The sequence below is a fragment of the Chiloscyllium plagiosum genome, unplaced genomic scaffold, assembly GCF_037043375.1.
Source record: "Chiloscyllium plagiosum isolate Xiang-an unplaced genomic scaffold, Cpla_swu_hap1 HiC_scaffold_25, whole genome shotgun sequence".
Taxonomy (NCBI): domain Eukaryota; kingdom Metazoa; phylum Chordata; class Chondrichthyes; order Orectolobiformes; family Hemiscylliidae; genus Chiloscyllium; species Chiloscyllium plagiosum.
The window spans coordinates 55,416,747-55,437,056 of NW_028270163.1; the positions used below are offsets into that span (position 1 = coordinate 55,416,747).

Below are 20,310 nucleotides of genomic sequence, written 5' to 3' on the forward strand. Positions count from 1 at the left end.
ATTCACGCGTTTGGCGCATTTTCAGGGTATAAGATTAATTTTGCTAAATCAGAGGCTATGCCTATAGGTGGTCTTACAAAAGAGTTGGCTCTTGAGAGTGACTATAGATTCCCATTTAGGTGGTCACAGGGGGGGTTTTGTGTATTTGGGCATATTCATTACTCCAGTTCTCGATTGGCTGTTCAAAGCCAATTTTACTCAATTATTTGAAAAAATTAAACAAGATCTCCAAAGATGGGAGGCACTTCCAGTCTCATGGTTGGACTGGATAGCGCTTATTAAGATGAATATTCTCCCTCGTTTGCTATACCCTATATGGATGCTCCCCCTGATTTTCAATAAACAAACACTCAGGAGACTGAACAGTTGGTTCAGCTCCTTTATCTGGCACCACAAATGGCCCCTCATTAAATTAGCCAAACTGCAGTTGCCTCACAGATTGGGGGGAGTAGACCTTCTGGACATTAAAAATTACCAATTAATCTCGCTTTTGACCTACGTAAGTGATTGGGTTTGTGGGGACCCTCTTTCAATATGGCTAGATATCGAAGCCTCCCAGGCAAGGTGCCCCCTTACCAGTTTGCTGTTTTTGGACAAGGTGAGGACAGTTGGGAATATTGCCATAACCCAATAGTCATCAATACTGTTACAGCATGGAGGGCAATTCGGCAGAGGGAAGGTAATATTGGCAAAACATCTTTGTTTACACCTTTATTGGGTATGCCGAATTTTCAACCAGGTATGATAGATTCAGGATTTAAACATTGGGCAGCTAGGGGTATATCTTGCATGGGTGATTTATTTGAAGGAGATATAATGATGTCCTTCGATCAGTTAATATAGCAGTACGAGTTACCTAATAGAGACCTCTTTCATTTTTTTCAAGTTGGGATTTTATTCAAAAAAGGACCACACTTTTGACTGACCCCTACAAATCTGACATAGAAAGAGGGGTACTAAGGGCTAAGAGTACACTCTCTGTCAGTACTCTATATCACCAATTGGGGGGTGCCACGTCAGATGAGTCTGATCGACTCTGCAAGATGTGGGAAAGAGAGCTGGGTGTTGAAGTTTCTTCAGAGGCATGGGAGGATATTTAGGAGAATGCAAGGAAGATATCAATTTGCAATAGGACCCATGCTTTACAGTTGAAGATTCTCCACAGGGTCCACTTAGCCCCAGACCGTTTGTCAAAATTTAAACCAGGGGTATCTTCAGCATGCCCCAAGTGCAAGGTCTGTACGGGTACTCTTACCCATTGTCATTGGTCTTGTGACAGGCTTCAAACATATTGAAGTGCTGTGGTGGGTGCAATGGAGAAGATTTTAGGTGTAGGGGTGGAGAAGGACCCTATTTCGCTCCTTTTGGGCCTACCCATTGTATTTCCTGCAGACTCGCATAAGGAAAAACTTTTCAATATTCTTACATTCTGTGCAAGGAAGAATATCTTGCTAGTTTGGATATCAGAAAAACCCCAGGCCTGTTGGGTTGGCGGAAGATTTCCCCTGGATTTTCTCACAAATATGGTACACCATAAAACTGAGAATTTTTACAAGACATGGCAACCCTTTTTGAAATACCTGGACACAGATTTATCTGCCACACTAACAAGGGCTTTTATATAGCCGTAACAATTGTGTTTCATGAATCCAATAGCCAGGGAGGAGGAACTGTGAATGTTTGAGTGTTTTGTTTGGCTGGGCTGAGTTATTACTATTTATTTGTTTGTTGTTAGGTATTTATTTAGTTAGTTAAATAGCTAGTTTAGGTTTTTTTTAAATTTTATACTTCTCTATATATGTTTATACATTCGTATAGGAGGGTGGGTTGGGGAACTTTTTTTATTATTTGGGTTTAGTTTTGTTCTATTTTTGTACTGTTTTGAATTGCATTGTTTTGTATTTGTTGTAATATTTAAAAATCTATTTTTTCTTAATAAAAATATAGTATAAAAAAAGACAAAAAGGGTAGTAGAGGAGTTAGTAGTTTTCTTCACATGTTATGGGCTACCCAGAGAGATTCAGTTGGACCAAGGGTCAAATTTTACTGAGAGGCTGTTTAAGGAGGTTATGGATAGCTTAGGTATATAGCACTTTAAATCTAATGCGTATCATCCTGAATCCCAGATAGCCTGAGAAAGGTGGCATCAGACATTGAAGATCATGTTGACAGCATACTGTCAGGATTACCCGAATGTTTGGGAGATAGGTATCCCGTTCTTATTATTTGCCATTAGAGATGCCCCTAATGAATCTACTCAGTTCACTCCCTTCCAGTTAATATTCAGGCATGAAGTGAGAGGCCCTTTGAAATTAATTAAAGAAACATTGACAGGACAAATTTCAGAAATCTCACACTTAGATATGATTTGGAGGTGAGGGAGAGACTAAATTGAGCCGGTGAGTTAGCTAAACATCACCTAAAGAGGGCACAGTGTAGAATGAAGCAGATGGCAGATAAAAGCTCTGAGACCCAGATGTTTCGCTGAGGGGGTGGTGTGTTAGCAATGTTACCAGTGATAGGAGATCCCTTCAAAGCCAGATTTAGTGGTCCCTATCAAATTGAGAAAAAAGTAGAGACAGGTGAACTATCTAGTAAAGATGCCAGATCGATAGAAAAGGTATCGGGTATATCATCTGAACATGCTGAAACCATTTTATACTAGAGAGAAAGAACTGGAGAAATATGTGTTAGTTACTGCCCGGCAGAGTAGGGAATCAAATCCAGATGATGTGGATTTCCTTGTGCCTCAAAATAGATTTTAAAAATGAAGAAATCCATGGGGAGTGGGATAGGTTAGTAAGCTATCTGTCTCAGGAGCATAGAATGCAGTTGAAAGATTTGTTAGTGCGATATAAGGACATATGTAAGAATCAGATGGGTAGGACTAATGCCATTGTACATGAAGTAGGCGTACGGAATACTACTCTGATAAAACAACACCCCTATCAGCTTAATTCTTTCAAAGCCAGACAGGTCCAAATGGAGGTGGGGGCCATGCTCAACAAGGACATCATCGAACCAAGCCAGAGCGAGTGGTGTTCGCTGATCATCTTAGTTCTCAAACCAGACGTGACTTAACGGTTCTGCGTGGATTATCAGAAGGTCAACAACGTTATAAAATCAGACTCATACCCAGCTCTTAGATTGGAGAACTGTATCGACGACGTCAGATAAGCAGTTACATCACCAAGTTGGACTTAATGCGCAGTTACTGGCAGGTACTTTTATCAGAGACGGCGAAAGAAATTTCTGCGGTTGTAACCCCAAATGGGCTATATCAGTTTAAAGTGATGTCCTTTCGTTTGAAAAACGAACTTGCTACATTCGAAAGAGTCGTGAACAATTGTGGCTGGGTTAACAAACTGTGCAGTCTAATTGGACAATGTGTTGATCTTTACTAAGTCCTGGAACGATCACATTGTACAGTTGGCAGTGCTCTCTAAACACTGAGAAGCAAAACTAGTGACAAGCTTAAATAAAACTGAATTTGCGAAAGCAGAGGTGACATTCTTGGGACATAACATCAGTCATGGAAGGTTGACCCCAAAGAATTCAAAGAATTTCCATGACCAACCTGGAAGAAAGAGGTGCTTCGATTCTTAGGACTTGGCAGATTCTATCAGAACTTTGTTCCAAACTTCAGCAGTGTAGTAGCACCGTTAACCGATTTGCTGAAGAACACAAAGTTTCGGTGGACAGAACCATGCCAGGAGGGATTTGACCATTTAAAAGCCAGATTAACCACCAAACCAGTTTTAGCTACACCAAACTTTTCAAAACCTTTTAAAGTCACCATCAATGCTAGTGACATAGGAGTTAGAGCTGTACTCCTACAGGAAGAGGAGGATGGGATTGAACTGCCAGTTGGTTGCTTTTCAAAGAAGATCAACATCCACCAAAGGAAATGCTCTACAATCAAAAAAGAACTATTGAGTTTGGTACTGGCCTTACAACATTTTAATGTCTATGTCACGTACAATGTGTCGGAGATGGTTGCGTACACAGATCACAATCTTCTTACATTCTGAGAACGCTTTAAAGACAAGAATATGAGACTATTTCATTGGAGTCTTACATTACATACTTTTATTTTTAAAATCGTACATGTTGCGGGTTGTAAAAATGTAATTGCAGATGCGTTATCGTGGAATTAACTGAAAAAGTTTAAATGAGATGTCTTTATTTAATGTTATATATCTTTATACAGTTTTATGGGAAGAAGTTAAGGTGAACTTAGATTAAAGTTATGTTAGGGTAATGTGTTTAAAGAATAGAAAAAAAATGAAGCCATCTTTTCGTTATGATGGTTCATTTTTTCTTAAGGGGGGAGGTGTTATGAAGATGTGTGTGGACTGTACCTTTAAGAGAGTTAAAAACTAGCAGAATTATCTGACACAGCACCAAGTCTTCTGAATAAGTTTTAACGTAACATTTGGTTGAACAACTCGATTAGCTGGTTGCCTGGAGGTGACAAAACAAATTTGAACTACACCAATCAGTTTAAATTATACCCAAAAAAATCAAACTCAATCGAGTTTGAATTTAGTATATGGACAGCCTTAAAAGCCAATGACACAATCTGATGCTTTGGGGGGGGGGGGGTATAAAACCAGTGAAAATTGAACAGTTGGGAGGAGAACTGCCAAGCCACCAGCATCTGTAGACTGCCCAAAGAATAGCTCTCTTAAAGGTACCTTTATCGATCAGTAACCTGTGAAACAGAAATGCCTAAGAAGAAGAAAAGAAGACAGAGGAAGACATAAAGAGAAGATTCGACATCTGGTCGGTTTTGAAAAGTTTAATTTTGGTAAATCTTACTCGAGGGTTTTATAGATCTGGTATTGTAGAAGGGGAAGGTAAAAGATAGGTTAGAGGAAGGAGTTGTAAATAGTTGTTAGTTAATTATTCTTTGTTAAACTTTAAGAAATAAAATTGTTAATTTTTACTTTAAATAGTTCTTGGCCACTCAAATTTTCATGGATTACGGCACGGGATAAATCTTTTCTGTGTTGCTGGTTTAAATTAAGCAGGAGGGTTTACCCCGTGACGTAACACCAATTTATTTAAATTATTAATAAAGGAGTCCGCTGATTCTCCTGGCTGTTGGGGCTGCTGGTTGAACTGGGCACATTTGATAACAAGTTCTTCTATGGAGTAAGATTTAAACACTATTAGGATTGACTCAAATCTAGTGAGGCTTTATCTACATCTTGCCAGATGTTGTTGTCCGTAGGGAGCACTGCATGTAAGTGCTGGCCTGGAATTGTTGCTGTTCCAAAAGGAGACCTGAGGTGATTCCGTCCCTGTCAAAGTGTATTTTCCATAAGTAAATCTGCATGCCTATATTGATCTTCTGATAGTTTCAAAGAGCTAAAGAAGAGGTAAGGACATGCTGCCACTTCAAAGCTTATCTCTCTTAACGTCAAATAAGTCTTCAACTATTTACTTATTTCAGGTAAATTTTCATATCATTGCCTTCAAGACATTTTATGGGGAATTTTCCTTAGTCTTGCTTCACGGTCACTGAGTCTTCCCTCATGATTCCTTAGATTCCTCTAATGTAAAGTAAATACTAACCTGAGAGTGGTGTCTCTATTGCTTCTCACATATTCAGGCATGGGTTTTTCAAATCTCATTACTAGCTAAGACCAGATTTTGAGCTTACTTTTAAAAAAAATATTAACAGACCAGGCAGAATATTAAGGATATTGAGCAGCATGCTCTGTACTGGACATGTTCCAACCTTTAGTAAAACCCTAAAACATGACTACAGCTAACCTCAGAGGTTCATCTACATATTCATTATTAAACTCCTCCTCCAAAACAAAAACATGGGTGATCTTGTAGTATAAAGAGAAACAGAGAAAGAAATGTTATTGAACTCATCTGTAAGATATTATGCAATGCATGGAGTAATGGAGAAGTTAGATGAGATAAAAGGATCAGGAGTAAAGAAAAAAATACAAAAGAACTGCAAATGTTGGAAATCAGTTGTAGTATGTGTTGGTTGCTTGAGGAACACTAATTCAGATTTGATGAGCTAGAGTCTGAGCTTCGATCACAGCGACACATCAGGGAGGGATAGAGTTACCTGGACACTGTGTTTCAGGAGGCAGTCACACCCCTCACACCTGTAACTACTTTGAACTCAGTCAGTGGTCAGGGTCAGGAGGATGTGATTATGAGTCAGGCAGGAACAGGGATACAGAAGGTAGTGTTGAAGGAACCTCAACCCTTGAGAGTGTCTACCAGAGATTCTTGTTCCCTGTGTGGATGAGAGTGGGGGCTGTAGGGAGGATGAGCAAGCTGACCAGAGTACCATGGTACAGGAAGCCATTCAAGAAGAGGGAGAAAAAGAGAAATGTAGTAAAATCGGGGTCAGTAAAGTCAGGTGATCATACACTGTTCTCTGAGGCCAAGATCAAGAGTCCCAAAGACTGTGTTCCTGCTGGTGCCTGGGTTTAGGATATCTAATCTAGGAAGCACAAGAACTGTGGAAGGGAAAAGATCCAGTTGCCATGTTCCATGCATTGTACCAACAGTACAGGTAGAAAATGGAAATAGATTCTGCTAAGGGAATATGAGCAGCTAGGGGTTGAAGTTAAAAAAAAAGCAAAAAGGTAATAATCTCTGGATTACTATCTGAGCCACTAGGATGGGTGAACAAGATCTAAGAGGTAAATGTGTGGCTCAAAGATTGGTGTGGGAGAAAGGGTTTCGAATTCATGGGACATTAGCACAAGTAATGTGGAAGAAAGGAGCTGTTCCAATGGGAGAGGCGACGCCTGAATCATGCTGGGATCAGAGTACTGGTGAATCACATGTTTAGGGCTCTGAATAGGGCTTTAAATTAAATAGCCAGGGGAGTGGCCTTGAATTGCATTGAAAGAGAGTTGGCGGGGAGGGGAATTCTGGAGCGGACAAGGAGTAGGACAGACAATATGGTCAGGGATCCAACATCAGGAACTGCAGATAAGGGGACAATTATGAGGAAGGGTACATTCAATGCAGGACTGAGGCTCTTGAACTTAAATGCACTCAGTATATAAAACAAGCTGAATGAGCTTGGTGTACCAATTGAAATTGGCAGATAAGATTGGGTGCCACAGAGATTGGCTGCAAGGGGATCAGGGTGCAGACTAAATATCCAAGTGTAGACCTCTTATCAAAAGGACAGGCAGATGGGCAGAGGGGAGAAAGGCTGCCTTGTTAATAAAAGATGAAATTAGATCAATGAGAAGTGATGTAAGGTTCAAAGATTAAGAATCTGTGCAATAGATTTGGGAACCTCAAAGGAAAATAACCTGTTGGGAGTTATGTACAGGCCTCCTAACAGTAGTCAGGATATGGGAAGATAGAAAAGGCATGTAAAGAAAGGCATTATTATAGTAATCATGGGGGAAATCATTACATTGGTGGACTGGGAAAATCAGGTTGATAGCGGATTTCAAGAAAAGGAATTGTGGAATGTCTACGAGATAGTTGTTTGCTGCAACTTGCAATAGATCCCACTAGGGAACAGGCAATTCTGGATTTGGTGATGTGTAATGAGGCAGACTTGATTTGGGATCTTCAGGTGAATGGACCCCTGGGGGCAGTGACCATAGTATGATGGAATTCACCCTGCAGTTTGAGAGGGAGAAGCCAGAATCAGATGTAATGGTATTACAATTGAGTAAAGGTAACTTCAAAAACATGAGAGAGGAGCTGGTCAGTCTTGACTGGAAGGGGAACCTAGCAGGAAAAATAGTGGAGCATTAATAGCAAAATTTCTAGGGCCAATTCAGGAAGAACAGCAGAAATTCATCTAGAGGAAGAAGAAATATACTAAGTGGACGACAAAGCAACCATGGCTGAGAAAGAAAGTCAGGGACAGCATAAAAGCAAAAGAAAAATGTGGTAAAGATTAATGGGAAGCCAGAGGATTGGGAAACCTTTAAAAAGCAACAGAGGATAACTAAAAAACAATAAGTGGGGAGAAAATGAAATATGAGGGTAAGCTAGCTGGTAATATAAACAAACGACAAAGAAATGACAGAAAAACTGAATAGGCACTTTGCCTTAATTTTCAGAGTAGAAGTCACCAACAGCATGCCAGGGGACAGAGGTGAATGTAGTGGCCATGCTAAGAAAAAGATGCTTGTGAAGCTGAAAGTTCTGAAGATGATAAATCACCTAGAGCAGATAGACTACACCCCAGAGTTCTGAAGCAGATAGCTGAGAAGATTGTAGAGGCATTGGTAGTGATCGTTCAATTATCATTGGAATCAAGGAGGGTCTCAGTGGACTGGGAAGTTGCTAATACAACACCCCTGTTTAAGGAAGAAGAGAGAGAGGAAGAAGATTGGAATCTATACATCAGTTAGCCTGATCTCGATCACTGGTAAGATTTTACAGTCCAATATAAAGGATGAGATTACAGATTACTGTTCTTGGAAGTGCATGGTAAAGTAGGACTGAGTCAACATGGCTTCATCAAGTGGAGGTCATGACTGACACATCTGTTATAATTCTTTGAGGAGGTAACAAGCAAATTAGACCAATGATAACCAGTGGAAGTAATCTATTTGAATTTCCAGAAGGCCTTTGGCAAGGTGCCGCATAGGAGGCTGCTAAATAAATTAAGAGCCCATGGTATTAGGGATAAGGTGCTGGCACAGATAAAGGATTGGCTGACGGACAGAAGGAAGACAGTAGGGATAAAGGGATCTTTTTCAGGATGTTAACTGATCACAAGAGGACTTCCACTGGGATGAATGTAGGGACCACAAATATTCATGTTACACATTAACAATCTGGATGTAGGTATCGAGGGCATTGTTACCAAGTTCACAAAGATTGGTGGAGGGACGGGTAACTGAGGAAACAGGGTCGCTGCAGAAGGACTTTGCGGAGTGGACTCGATGGACCGAATGGCCTTACTTCCGCTCCTATGTCTTATGGACTTGGACAGACTGGAGAGTGGTTAAAGAAGTGGCAGATGGAATACTATGTGGGAAAATGTGAGGTTATGCACTTCAGTGAGAATAACAGAAATATAGACAATTTTCTAACTGGGGCAAGTGTTCGGAAATCTGGAGCACAAACGGACTTAGGAATCCTAGGTCAGGATTCTCTTAAGGTTTACATGCAAGTTCAGCTGGCAGTTAGGAAGGAAGATGTAATGTTAGCACTCATTTCAAGAAGACTATAATACAAGAGCACAGATGTACTGATGAGGCTATATAAGGCTCTGGTCTGACTGCATTTAGAATATTGTGAGCAGTTTGGGCCTATATCTAAGAAAAGGTATGCTGACATTACAGTGAATCCAAAGGAGATTTACAAGAATGATCCTGGGGATGAAGGGCTTGTCATATGAAGCGTGGTTGTGGATTCTGGGTCTGTACTCAATGGAGTTTAACAGGATGAAGGAGGATCTGATTGAAACTTACAGAATACTGAGAGGCCTGGATAGAGTGGATGTATAGAAGATGCTTCCACTAACAGGAGAGAGTAGGACCTGACAGACAGCCTCAGAGTGAAGGAACAATGTTTCAGAACCAAGATGAGGGGAAATTTCTTCAGCCAAAGGGTGGTGAATCTGTGGAACTCATTGCTGTAGTGGGCTGTGGAGGCCAAGTTATTGAGAATATTGAAGACAGAGGCAGATAGGTTCTTGATGGTAAAAGGATCCAGGGTTATGAGGAGAGGGCAGGAGAATGGGGTTTAGAAATAAATCGACTTAGATTGAATGGCAGAACAGACTCAATGAGCCGAATGGCCTAATTCTGTAATTATTTATTATATTGTTTGCCGCCCTCTTTGCTTGCAAGAGTGACAGTGTATGCAGTACAAGAACAAAGATTACATTGTTACCATTAGCCTAGGTTTTAATTTCAGCTTTTATTGAATTTAAATTTCATGTCCCCAGAACATTATCCCGGAGCTCTGGACAATTAGTCCAGTGACACTATGACTAAATCATATCCACTCTACAATAGAGGAAAGTAACAAGCTACAAAAGATATAAGGTACAAAAGGTTACATAACCAATGGATTGGACCAAGGATACATTATAAGGAATGTTTTAAAGGAGACAAGCAAGCTAGAACAGCAGCAAGATGATGGGAGTGAATTCCAAAGTTTGAGGCCTAAGCAACTAAAGGCACAACTGTCAATGTTGAAGCAATTATGATTTGTAATGCACAAGATGCCAGAATGAGAAGAGCACAGATATCACAGTGGGAGCTGCTCTCCTCTAATGATCAAGTCTTCAACACACAGCATCAGAAAACATTGATAATTATCCAGTCCTTTTTCTAGCCATTTTGGACAGAATTTGTAGGTTTTGCAGCCTGTTTTGACATCTCTTTTTGGTTTGCTGGCTACTTTAAATAGTGCATCTCGATATCATTGTTGTCAGTTCAGTGTTGAGCTGGCTAATGGGTGGCGCACAAGTCATTCTAAGCAGCAGTTGCAAACATATTACTTGGTGAAGGCACTAGCAATAATTTCAGTCCATTTCAATTTCTAGGTCAATAGGCTCAATGTACATCTGTGCACCAAATTTCATTTTTCAAAACAGAAACATTTGTCCCTTTACCCAATAACGTTGCTATTGAAACTATTCTGCTTTTTGTTTTTGTCATCACATGATAAAACTTACACGAGAGTTTTAGCCATTCAGTAATCTAAAGAGGACAGTTTTAAACATTGCCAGGGGAAAAATCCAAAGGTAAAACAAATGTCTAGGGGGGGGGGGTCTTGTGGCAAAGTGGCAGTGTCCCTTTCTTTGAGCCAGGAGACCTGGGGTTCAAGTCCCACTTGCTCCAGAGTTGTGCCACAACACTTCTGAACATGTTGATTAAGGAAAATATCTGAAACAAATCCATCAAAATCCTGATCCAACATCATAACTTGTTTGTTATTACTAACGAGCAGCACAAAAGTTGCATTCAACATATGCAGATTAAGAATATAAATGCTTTGAAAACACTAACAGAATTTGCTTATAAAGCAAGTAATATAAAGGTAATAACAACTGACTACCTAAAATCTGTTATATTCACTCAATATGCAGTGATCCAGTTGTTCTTCATCAAAAATCTAATTACCCACAAATTCTGTATCTTACATCCTAGTTGATTTGGTAGGATTTGGAACTTGCACTGCATTGTCACAGCTTTCAGTTGTCTTCTTAAGCTCTGATAATGGAGGTTGCAATTTGACATCCTATAAAATGTAAAGAAAATGGCACAATTAAACTTGATTAACTCCAAACAATATGTTCTTTAATTTCTTAATTAACCATGATTAGATTATATTTCACATTGATATAATATAAATAAATGCATACATTTTAGGACACTCCAAGCTCACCAAAATCTTTGGAAGATACCTGAGAAAACCTACAGCTGACATATTAGGCTTTTGAATGTGTTGGAAGGAAAGGCTTTACTTTGGATGCGGACGTTTGGACCTTGTTAAAGTGTTGAAAACAACCATTGCCTAAATGCTATTGCTAGGAATGATTGTATACAAAACGTAATAAGACTTAATAGAATAAACAAACAAACCTGATTATCATCAGGAATGGTTTAGTTTGTAGTAATCTTGCCTCGGATTCACATGTTTCAATTTCAAGTCCCATTCCAGCCCTTGAGATAGTACAGAGCTGAGGGAGCATTGCACTTTCAAAGATACCTGGTTATTATTTCATTCCTGTGTGTGGGACTTTTGTTTTCAGCTCATTCATGAAATGTGAAATGCACTGGCTGGGCCATCAGTTATTGCCCAGCCCTAGTTGCCCTTGAGAATGTGGGATGGTGAGCTGCCTTCTTGATTTACTGCAGTCCATTTGGTAATGATAGACACACACCACAAATGTAGTTTCCACTTCCTTCTTTCTAAGCAGTTACATTGTCCCTCCATAAGGAGGCAATAGCTTAGTGGTATTGTCGCTGGACTGTTAATCTAGAGACTCAAGTTCAAACCCTGCCAAGACAGATGGTGAATTTGAATTCTTCCATTATTAGAGTTAGAGAAATATACAGCATGGAAACAGAGCCTTCAATCCAACTCGTCCATGCCGACGGGATCTCCTGGCCCACATGTTACCCACAGCAACTGCCCTCTGGGATGGGCAATAAATGCTGGCTTAGCCAGCAACATCCTCATCCAATGAATGAATGAAGAAGAAATCTCCCAGCTGCACCATGTATCCACAGCATATGTGGCTAACCTGGGAAGGGAATGGCATTATCACTGGACCAATTATCCAGTGATCCAGGCAATGTTCTGGGGGCCCAGGTTCAAATTTAAGTAGAACCCGAATTTGATAAAATTCTGGAATTAAAAATTCATCTGATTTACTAATGCCCTTTAGGAAAGGAGATCTGTTATCCTTGTCTAGCCTCCATTCCCTCTGCTCCAACCCCAACCTCACCATCAAACCAGTGGACAAAGGAGGTGCAGTGGTAGTTTGGCCTCTACACCGCCGAAGCCAGGCGCCAACTCGAAGACACCTCCTCTTACCGCTCCCTCGACCAAGACTTCACCTCCCATCACCAAACTATCATCTCCCAGACCGTCCACAACCTCATCACCTCAGGGGATCTCCCTTCCACAGATTCCATTGTTCAGGAACCCCGTAATGCCTGATTCTACCTCCTACCCAAGATCCAAAAGCCTGACTACCCCGGCCAACCCCCCATCGTCTCAGCCTGCTCCTGCCCCACCGAATTCACCTCCACCTACCTCCAGTCCAGGAACTCCTCACATACGTCAGGGACACCACCCACGCCCTCCACGACTTCCATTTCCTCGGCCTCCAATGCTTCATCTTCACCATGGACATCCAGTCCCTCTATACTTCCATCCGCCATGACCAAGGCAGCCAAGCCCTCAGCTTCTTCCTCATCCCCACCAATACCTTTCTACTCACACTCTCATTTGTTTGGCTGAACTGGTCCTCATCCTCAACAATTTCTCCTTCAAATCCTCCCACTTCCTCCAGACGAAAGAGGTAGCCATGAGCACCCGCATTGGCCCCAGCTATGCTTGTATCTTCGTCGGCTACTTAGAACGGTCCATCTTCCAAAGTAACACCAGCACAATTACCCACCTTTTCCTCTGCCACATTGATGACTACATCGGTGCCACCTCGTGCTCCACGAGGAGGTTGAACAGTTCATCAAGTTCACCAACACATTCCACCCCGACCTTAAATTCACCTGGATCATCTCTGACACCACCCTCTCCTTCCTGGACCTCTCCATCTCCATCAACAATGACCGACTCAACACTGACATTTTTTACAAACCCACCGACTCCCACAGCCACCTGGATTACATCTCCTCCCACCTACCTCCTGCAAAAATGCTATTCCGTATTCCCAATTCATCCGCCTCCACTGCATCTGCTCCCAGGTGGACCAGTTCCACCACAGAAAATACCAGATGGCCTCCTTCTTTAAAGACCGCAACTTCCCCTCCCATGTGGTTGAAGATGCCCTCCAATGCATCTCATCCACGTCACGCACCTCCACCTTCGAACCCCACTCCTCCAACCGCAACAAGGACAGAACTGTCCCGGTACTCACCTTCCACCCTACCAACCTCCGCATAAACCACATCGTCCGCCGACATTTCTGTCACCTCCAAACGGACCCCACTATCAGAGATATATTTCCGTCCCCACCCCATCCATTTTCCGCAAAGACTGTTCCCTCTGCGAATACCTAGTCAACTCCACACCCCCCAACAACCCACCCTCTCCTCCCAGCACCTTCCCCTGCCACCGCAGGAATTGCAAAACCTGCGCCTACACCTCCCCCCTCACCTATGTCCAAGGCCCAAAGGAGCCTTCCACATCCATCAACACTTCACCTGCACTTTCACACATGTCATTTATTGTATCCGTTGCTCCTGATGCAGTCTCACCTACATTGGGGAGACCGGACGCCTTCGCGCAGAGCACTTCAGGGAACATCTCCGGGACACCAGCACTAATCAACCTCACTGCCCCATGGCTGAACATTTCAACTCCCCCTCCCACTCTGCCGAGGACATGCAGGTCCTGGGCCTCCTCCACCACTGCTCCCTCACCACCTGATGCCTGGAGGAAGAACCCCTCATCTTCCGCCTCAGGACCGTGGCATCAATGTGGACTTCACCAGTTTCCTCATTTCCCCTCCCCCAACCTTACCCCAGTTCCAAACTTCCAGCTCAGCACCGTCCTCCTAACCTGTCCCACCTGTCAGTCTTCTTTCACACCTATCCGCTCCACCCTCCTCTTCGACCTGTCACCTTCACCCCCACCCCCCCTCCACCTATTGCACTCTTAGCTACCTTCTCCCCAGCCCCACCTCCCTTCCCATTTATCTTTCCACCCCCAAGGCACCCAGCCTCATTCCTGATGAAGGGCTTTTGCCCGAAACATCGATTTTTCCAGCTCCTCAATGCTGCCTGACCTGCTATCAGCACTTGCTTAGTAATAATCTGCTGACTGATATCCAGTTTGATATCCCTACAGCCATGCAGTTCTTTATCTTAATAAACGCTTAGTTCAAATAGGGGTGGCACGGTAGCTCAGTGTTTAGCACTGCTGCCTCACATAGCCAAGGAAGCGAGTTTGATTCCAGCCTCAAGCGACTGGCTGTGTGGAGTTAGCACATTCTCCCTGTGTCTGTGTGGGTTTCCTCCAGGTGCTCCAGTTTCCTCCCACAGTCCAAAGATGTGCAGATTAGGTGAATTGGCCATGCTAAATTGCCCATTGTGTTAGGTGCATTAGTCAGAGGGAAATGGGTCTGGGTGGGTTACTCTTCTGAGGGGCAGTGTGGACTGGTTGGGACAAAGGGCCTGTTTCCAAACTGTAGGGAATCTAATGGACAAAATAGTTGCATTCCAGAGGCAAGATAGGAGTGACTGCCTTTTACATCAAGGCCACATGGCAAAACTGAAGTCAAAGCGAAATGGCAGAAAACTCTCCACTAGTTGGAGTCATATGTGGCTCAAAAGAACACAACTATGATGGCTGTTGAAGGTCATCATTTCAGCTCCAGGACATCTCCACAGGAGTTCATCAAGGCAATGTGCAAGCCTAACCATTTTAGCTGAGTTTGAGCAATGACATTTCTTCCTTAATAAACAGATAGAAACATAAGGACAGGAGCAGGAGAGGGCCATTCTACCCCTCAAACTTAAGGTCAGAAATGGAGATGTTCAATGATGACTCTGTAATGTTCAGCACCGTTCGTGCCTCATCAGATATTGAAGATGTCCATGTCCAAATACGATAAGACTTGGACAATGTGCAGATTTAGAAATGACAAGTGGCAAGTGATATCACGCCACACAAATGCTAAGCCATGAGCATCTCCAACAAGAGAGAATCTAAACATTGTCCCTAGACATTCAATGTCATTACCATCACTGAACCCCTCTCTATCATCATCCTGAGGGTTACCACTGACCAGAAACTGAACTAGACTAGATATGATGAGGTCAGACACTAGGAATAGAAACCACCTCTCAACATCCCACAAGCCAAAGAACAGCAGAACAGAACAGTCGCAGAAAGCTACGAGAAATGGTAAATGATGCCCACAACCGACTCCACAAATATGAATGAGAAATTTTGTGCCAAAAACTCTGTACAATAATGCTATTGACCATGAATGGACAAGTATGCTAGAACGAGCCATCAACACTAAACAACAGCAGACCTTGACAAAGAAAAGACTAGCCCTACAAAACAAACTATCCAAGCTCACACATAGCAATGACACAGACAATTCAGAGACTTGGATAAAGAACCCGTCGGACTGACCACGCACGGACACGGAAAAAGCCGTCCTAGTACACGAGATGAACTTCAACCATAGGGATGTGGATGAAAAGGACTTCCTAGAAGCACTGGAATCCACCCTGAAAGACAATGTACTTACAGAAGAAACCCAGCAGGCCATCAGGCAGACAGTAACACCAACACTAAGCAGAAAGAAAGAAGGGAACACACTCAAAACATTGGAAAGGAAAGCCCTGGAAGAACCCAGAAAAGACAGAAATATCATAATCCTATCGGCAGACAAAGGGCGCATGACCGTCATCCTGAACAGAACACAGTACATTGATAAAGCAAACACACTACTCGCAGATACCAACACTTACCAACAGGTGGCGATGGACCCAACTTCATGATGGCTTCCCTGAGGACAAGGCAGACTTCTAAAGAATGAAACCTGAAGGATCCAACACACCCTGTTTCTACATAAACAAGGAGATCCCCCCTCAGACCCATAGTCCCACTTCCTGACACACCAACATACAGGCTAGCAAAGGAACTGCAATGCAAACTGAAACACCTAGTAGAAGATGCAACCCACTCCATCCACTTGAAACAGGAATTCCTTAACATCATCAAAGACACCAAGGTAGACGACAACAAAATCATGGTTCCCTTCACTGTGACAGCCCCATTCACATCAATAAACATCATGCTAACCCAAGAAACATTGGCCTCACTGCTAGATGAACCCAGGACACAAACACCTGACAGCACCAACTCAATCAGCATCCTCAAGCTCCTAGACCTGTGCCTTACTACCCACTTCACCTTCAACGACAAGATCAACAAACCAATCAATGGGACACCTATGGGATCACCAATATCAGGTCTAATAACAGAAACATAACGCAGATGTTAGAACAAACAGTCCTTCCCACAATCCGCTTTGTGGATGATACCTTTGTCATCATAAAATGCAACAAATTAGAAGAAACCCACAAACACATAAACATCCTCACCGGTATAAAATTCACCAAAGACGAAGAGAACAATAACTGTCTCCCTTTCCTGTACGTCACAGTAGAACGAAAAGCCAATGGAAAGTTGCAGACTAATGTTTACAGGAAAGCCACACACACTGACCAGATACTCAACTACAGGAGCTGCATCAGGACATTATTTAAATGATCTACAACACATTGCAGCATCCAGGAACAACAAGAAGCTGAGGAAAAACACCTATACAATGTATTCAGGAACAAGGGGTATCCAATAAGCGCAGTCAGCCAATTCCTGCACAACAGACCTAAACAGGAAGACACAATACGTTCAGATACTCTAGCCACCTTATTATACATCAAAGACATTTCAGAAATGACAACCAGACTATTCCAGCCCCTAGGCATCATTGTAGCCCACAAACCTACCACTACACTGAAGCTGCTCCTGATGAATTAAAGAACCCATATTAACAACAGCAGAACCAACATCATATGCAAAATACCCTGCAAGGACTGCAAAAAACATTACCTTGACAACCAGCCAGAAAGCTAGCCACCAAGATACATGAGCACCAACTAGCCACCAAAGACATGACCAACTATCACTGGTATCGATACACACAGACGAAGAGGACACCAATTCAACTGGGACAATACGTTTATCCTGGGACAGGCTAACCAAAGACGTGTGCGGGACTTCCAAAAGGCCTGGCATTCAAATCGGAACTCCATTAACAAACATAAAGAGTTAGATCCCATTTATCAATCTCTCAGAAACAGAACCGGAAATGAGATCACGTACCACAACAAACCAAGACAGATAAATAGCAAGTGGGACAGAACACCAACACTTCACTGGAGGCTCACTGATGATGTTACCTAGCATGGTGATGAAACAAATGAGAACAAATCCACCAGCCCAGTGAGCAAACATACAAGCTGATACTCCAAACTTGCCAGTCCCAACATCAGTAAAGAAGCTTGACACCATCCAGGATAAAACAATTGATTGGCCCAACATCTGTGCCCTCCACTACCATTGCTCAGTTCAGCACTGCGTACCGTCTATAAAATACATTGTAGAAATGCACCAAGGCACTTTAGACATTCCAAATCCATGACCACTTCCCTCTAGAAGGCCAAGTCCAGCAGATACATGGGAACACCACCACCTGCATGTTCCCTTCCAAGCCACTTACCATCCTAACTTCGAAATATAATGCCGTTACTTCAGTGTCATTGGTTCAAATGCTGGAATTGCCTCCCTTTGGATAAATTCCCTTCATCCGGCTCCACTATTCTGAGAAATTGACATGTGATATGGCTATTGACCATCTCACATTTGCATCATCTAGCATGGCTTTGAGACAGATGTTTCCTTCCTGGAGCCTATAGATACATGGCAGATTCCACCATAAGGTGCTTGAGTCTACCAAGCCCAAGCCCTGATCCCAAGCCCTGGTTCCTATGCAGACCTTACTGTTACCCTCACTGTCCCCAATAGTAATCTGTAGCATGTTGACTCCAAACTTTAAAACTGACCCATTTTCATCTACTAATGAGCCTTGTTTTCAACTTTTCTTTCTCCTTGACTCACCATTACCCATCCCTTTATCTAACAGCTATTCTCTCTCTCTTGACTCCATCTTCACCCATCACATACTCCTTGTAAAACCACCTTTCCGCCATTTTCAGCATATATACCACCTTTTCTTAGCTACTATCAATTCTTAAGAAGAGTAACTGGACCCAAAATATTAACCCTGTTTTTTTTCTCCACAGATGCTGGCAAGCCTACTGAGTTTCTGCAACAACTTCTATTTTGTTTGGATGCATTGCACTCTGCTCCCTCCTCCAAGTCATTAACATAGACAGTAAATAATTGAGGCTCTGGGCTTTTGCAGCACTTCAATAGTTATGTCTTTTCAAACTGAAAAAGATCATGTGTTATCCAATCCTCAATCCATGCTAATACACTACTCCCATTACCATGGGCTCCTACCTTGTGCAATAATCTTTTCATGTTGGAACCTTAACAATTGCTTCTGGAAATACAAATATACAACATTCATTGATTCTCCTTTATCAATCCTGTTTATTATATTCTTGAAGACCCTTGAAGTAAATTTGTCAAACATGATATCCCTTTCACAAAACCACTTGACTCTGTTTAATTGCATTAAATTTTCAAAATGTCCTGTCATTTTTTACCTTAATAATGGACTCTAGCATTTTTCCAATGCCAGATGTTATGCTAATTGGACTATAGTTTCCTAGTGTTAACTATCAGTAAAATGAACCAAGGTCAGGCACTAACAATACAATTACGAGTGAGATATAATTATCTTACTATCTCTGGAAATGGGCAACCTTGTTCATTCCGAAAGATGAATTTGTGAATAGTGTGTACCACGGGAGCAATTAGGGTAGAATCCAGGTTTTCAGCTCCACCTACAATCAAAACATAAGAGTTGATCAGGCAATACTACAAGATAGAGTCACAGAGACAAGCAACACGGAAACAGACTCTTCAGTCCAACTTGTACATGCCAATCAGATATCCTATATAAATCTAGTCCCATTTGCCAGTATTTGGCCCATATCTCTCTAAACCCATCTTATTCATATACCCATTCAGATGCCTTTTAAATGTTGCAATTTTACCAGCCACCACCACTTCCTTTGGCAGTTCCATACATGCACCACCCTCTGTGTGAAAAAGTTGCCCCTTAGGTCCCTTTTATACCTTTCCTTTCTTCACCTTAAACCTATGCCCTCTAGTTTTGGACTCACGCACCACAGGGAAAATTTACCTCATCCATGCCCCTCATGATTTTATAAACCTCTATAAGGTCAGCCATCAGCCTCCAATGCCCCAGGGAAAATAGTCCTATCCTATTCGGCCTCTCCCTGGAGCTCAAACGCTCAAATGTGGCAACATCCTTGTAAATCTTTATGAACCCTTTCAAGTTTCACAAAATCCTTCCTAAAGGAAGGAGGCCAGAATTGCACACAATACTCCAAACGTTGCAGAACCAATGTCTTGTACAGCCACAAGATGACCTCCCAACTCCTGTACTCAATGCACTGACCAATAAAGGCAGGCATACCAAACGTTTTCTTCATATCCTATCTACCTGAAATGCCATTTTCAAACCTGCACTCCAAGGTCTCTTTGTTCAGCAACTCTCCCCAGCAGCTTACAATTAATTGTAGATGTTTATTATAATATTGCCAGAAAACATAAATCAACATTTAAGCTTTGCATTGTTCATCTTTATTAATTACACAAACTCAGCAACATAATTAGACCATTCGTTCAACCAATAAATAATAGCTCCAGCTGATTGCCTGGTGGATAGGAAAACAGCTGCAGATTGTATGCCAGGAAAGTAGAATGGAGTTGGAGGAGGGGTAGGAAGGCAGGAAATCAAAGGTTATGAGGGATCATTGGTTTGATGGGGAATGTTGTAAATGCAGTCAGGATCACACAATAGTCAAGTGAGCTGGAATTTGCAGTTTACCAATGTCACCATGG

General features: G+C 42.2%; 1 protein-coding gene across 2 annotated transcripts in view; it reads right to left on the reverse strand.

Moving 5' to 3' along the window:
• LOC122562359 (sodium-coupled monocarboxylate transporter 1-like) overlaps positions 1-20,310 on the reverse strand; it is a 187,459-nt gene that overhangs the window by 25,825 nt on the left and 141,324 nt on the right. Inside the window, exons 16-17 of one of the 2 annotated variants that reach the window (XM_088000753.1) lie at positions 19,123-19,223; positions 11,100-11,217 (exon numbers count right to left, since the gene is read on the reverse strand). In XM_088000753.1, the coding sequence (XP_087856879.1) occupies positions 11,116-11,217; positions 19,123-19,223 (203 nt within the window). In that variant the 3' untranslated portion in view covers positions 11,100-11,115. Of the gene's footprint in view, positions 1-9,857; positions 11,218-19,122; positions 19,224-20,310 lie in introns of those variants that run through there. The other variant, XM_088000752.1, reaches the window with a different exon arrangement.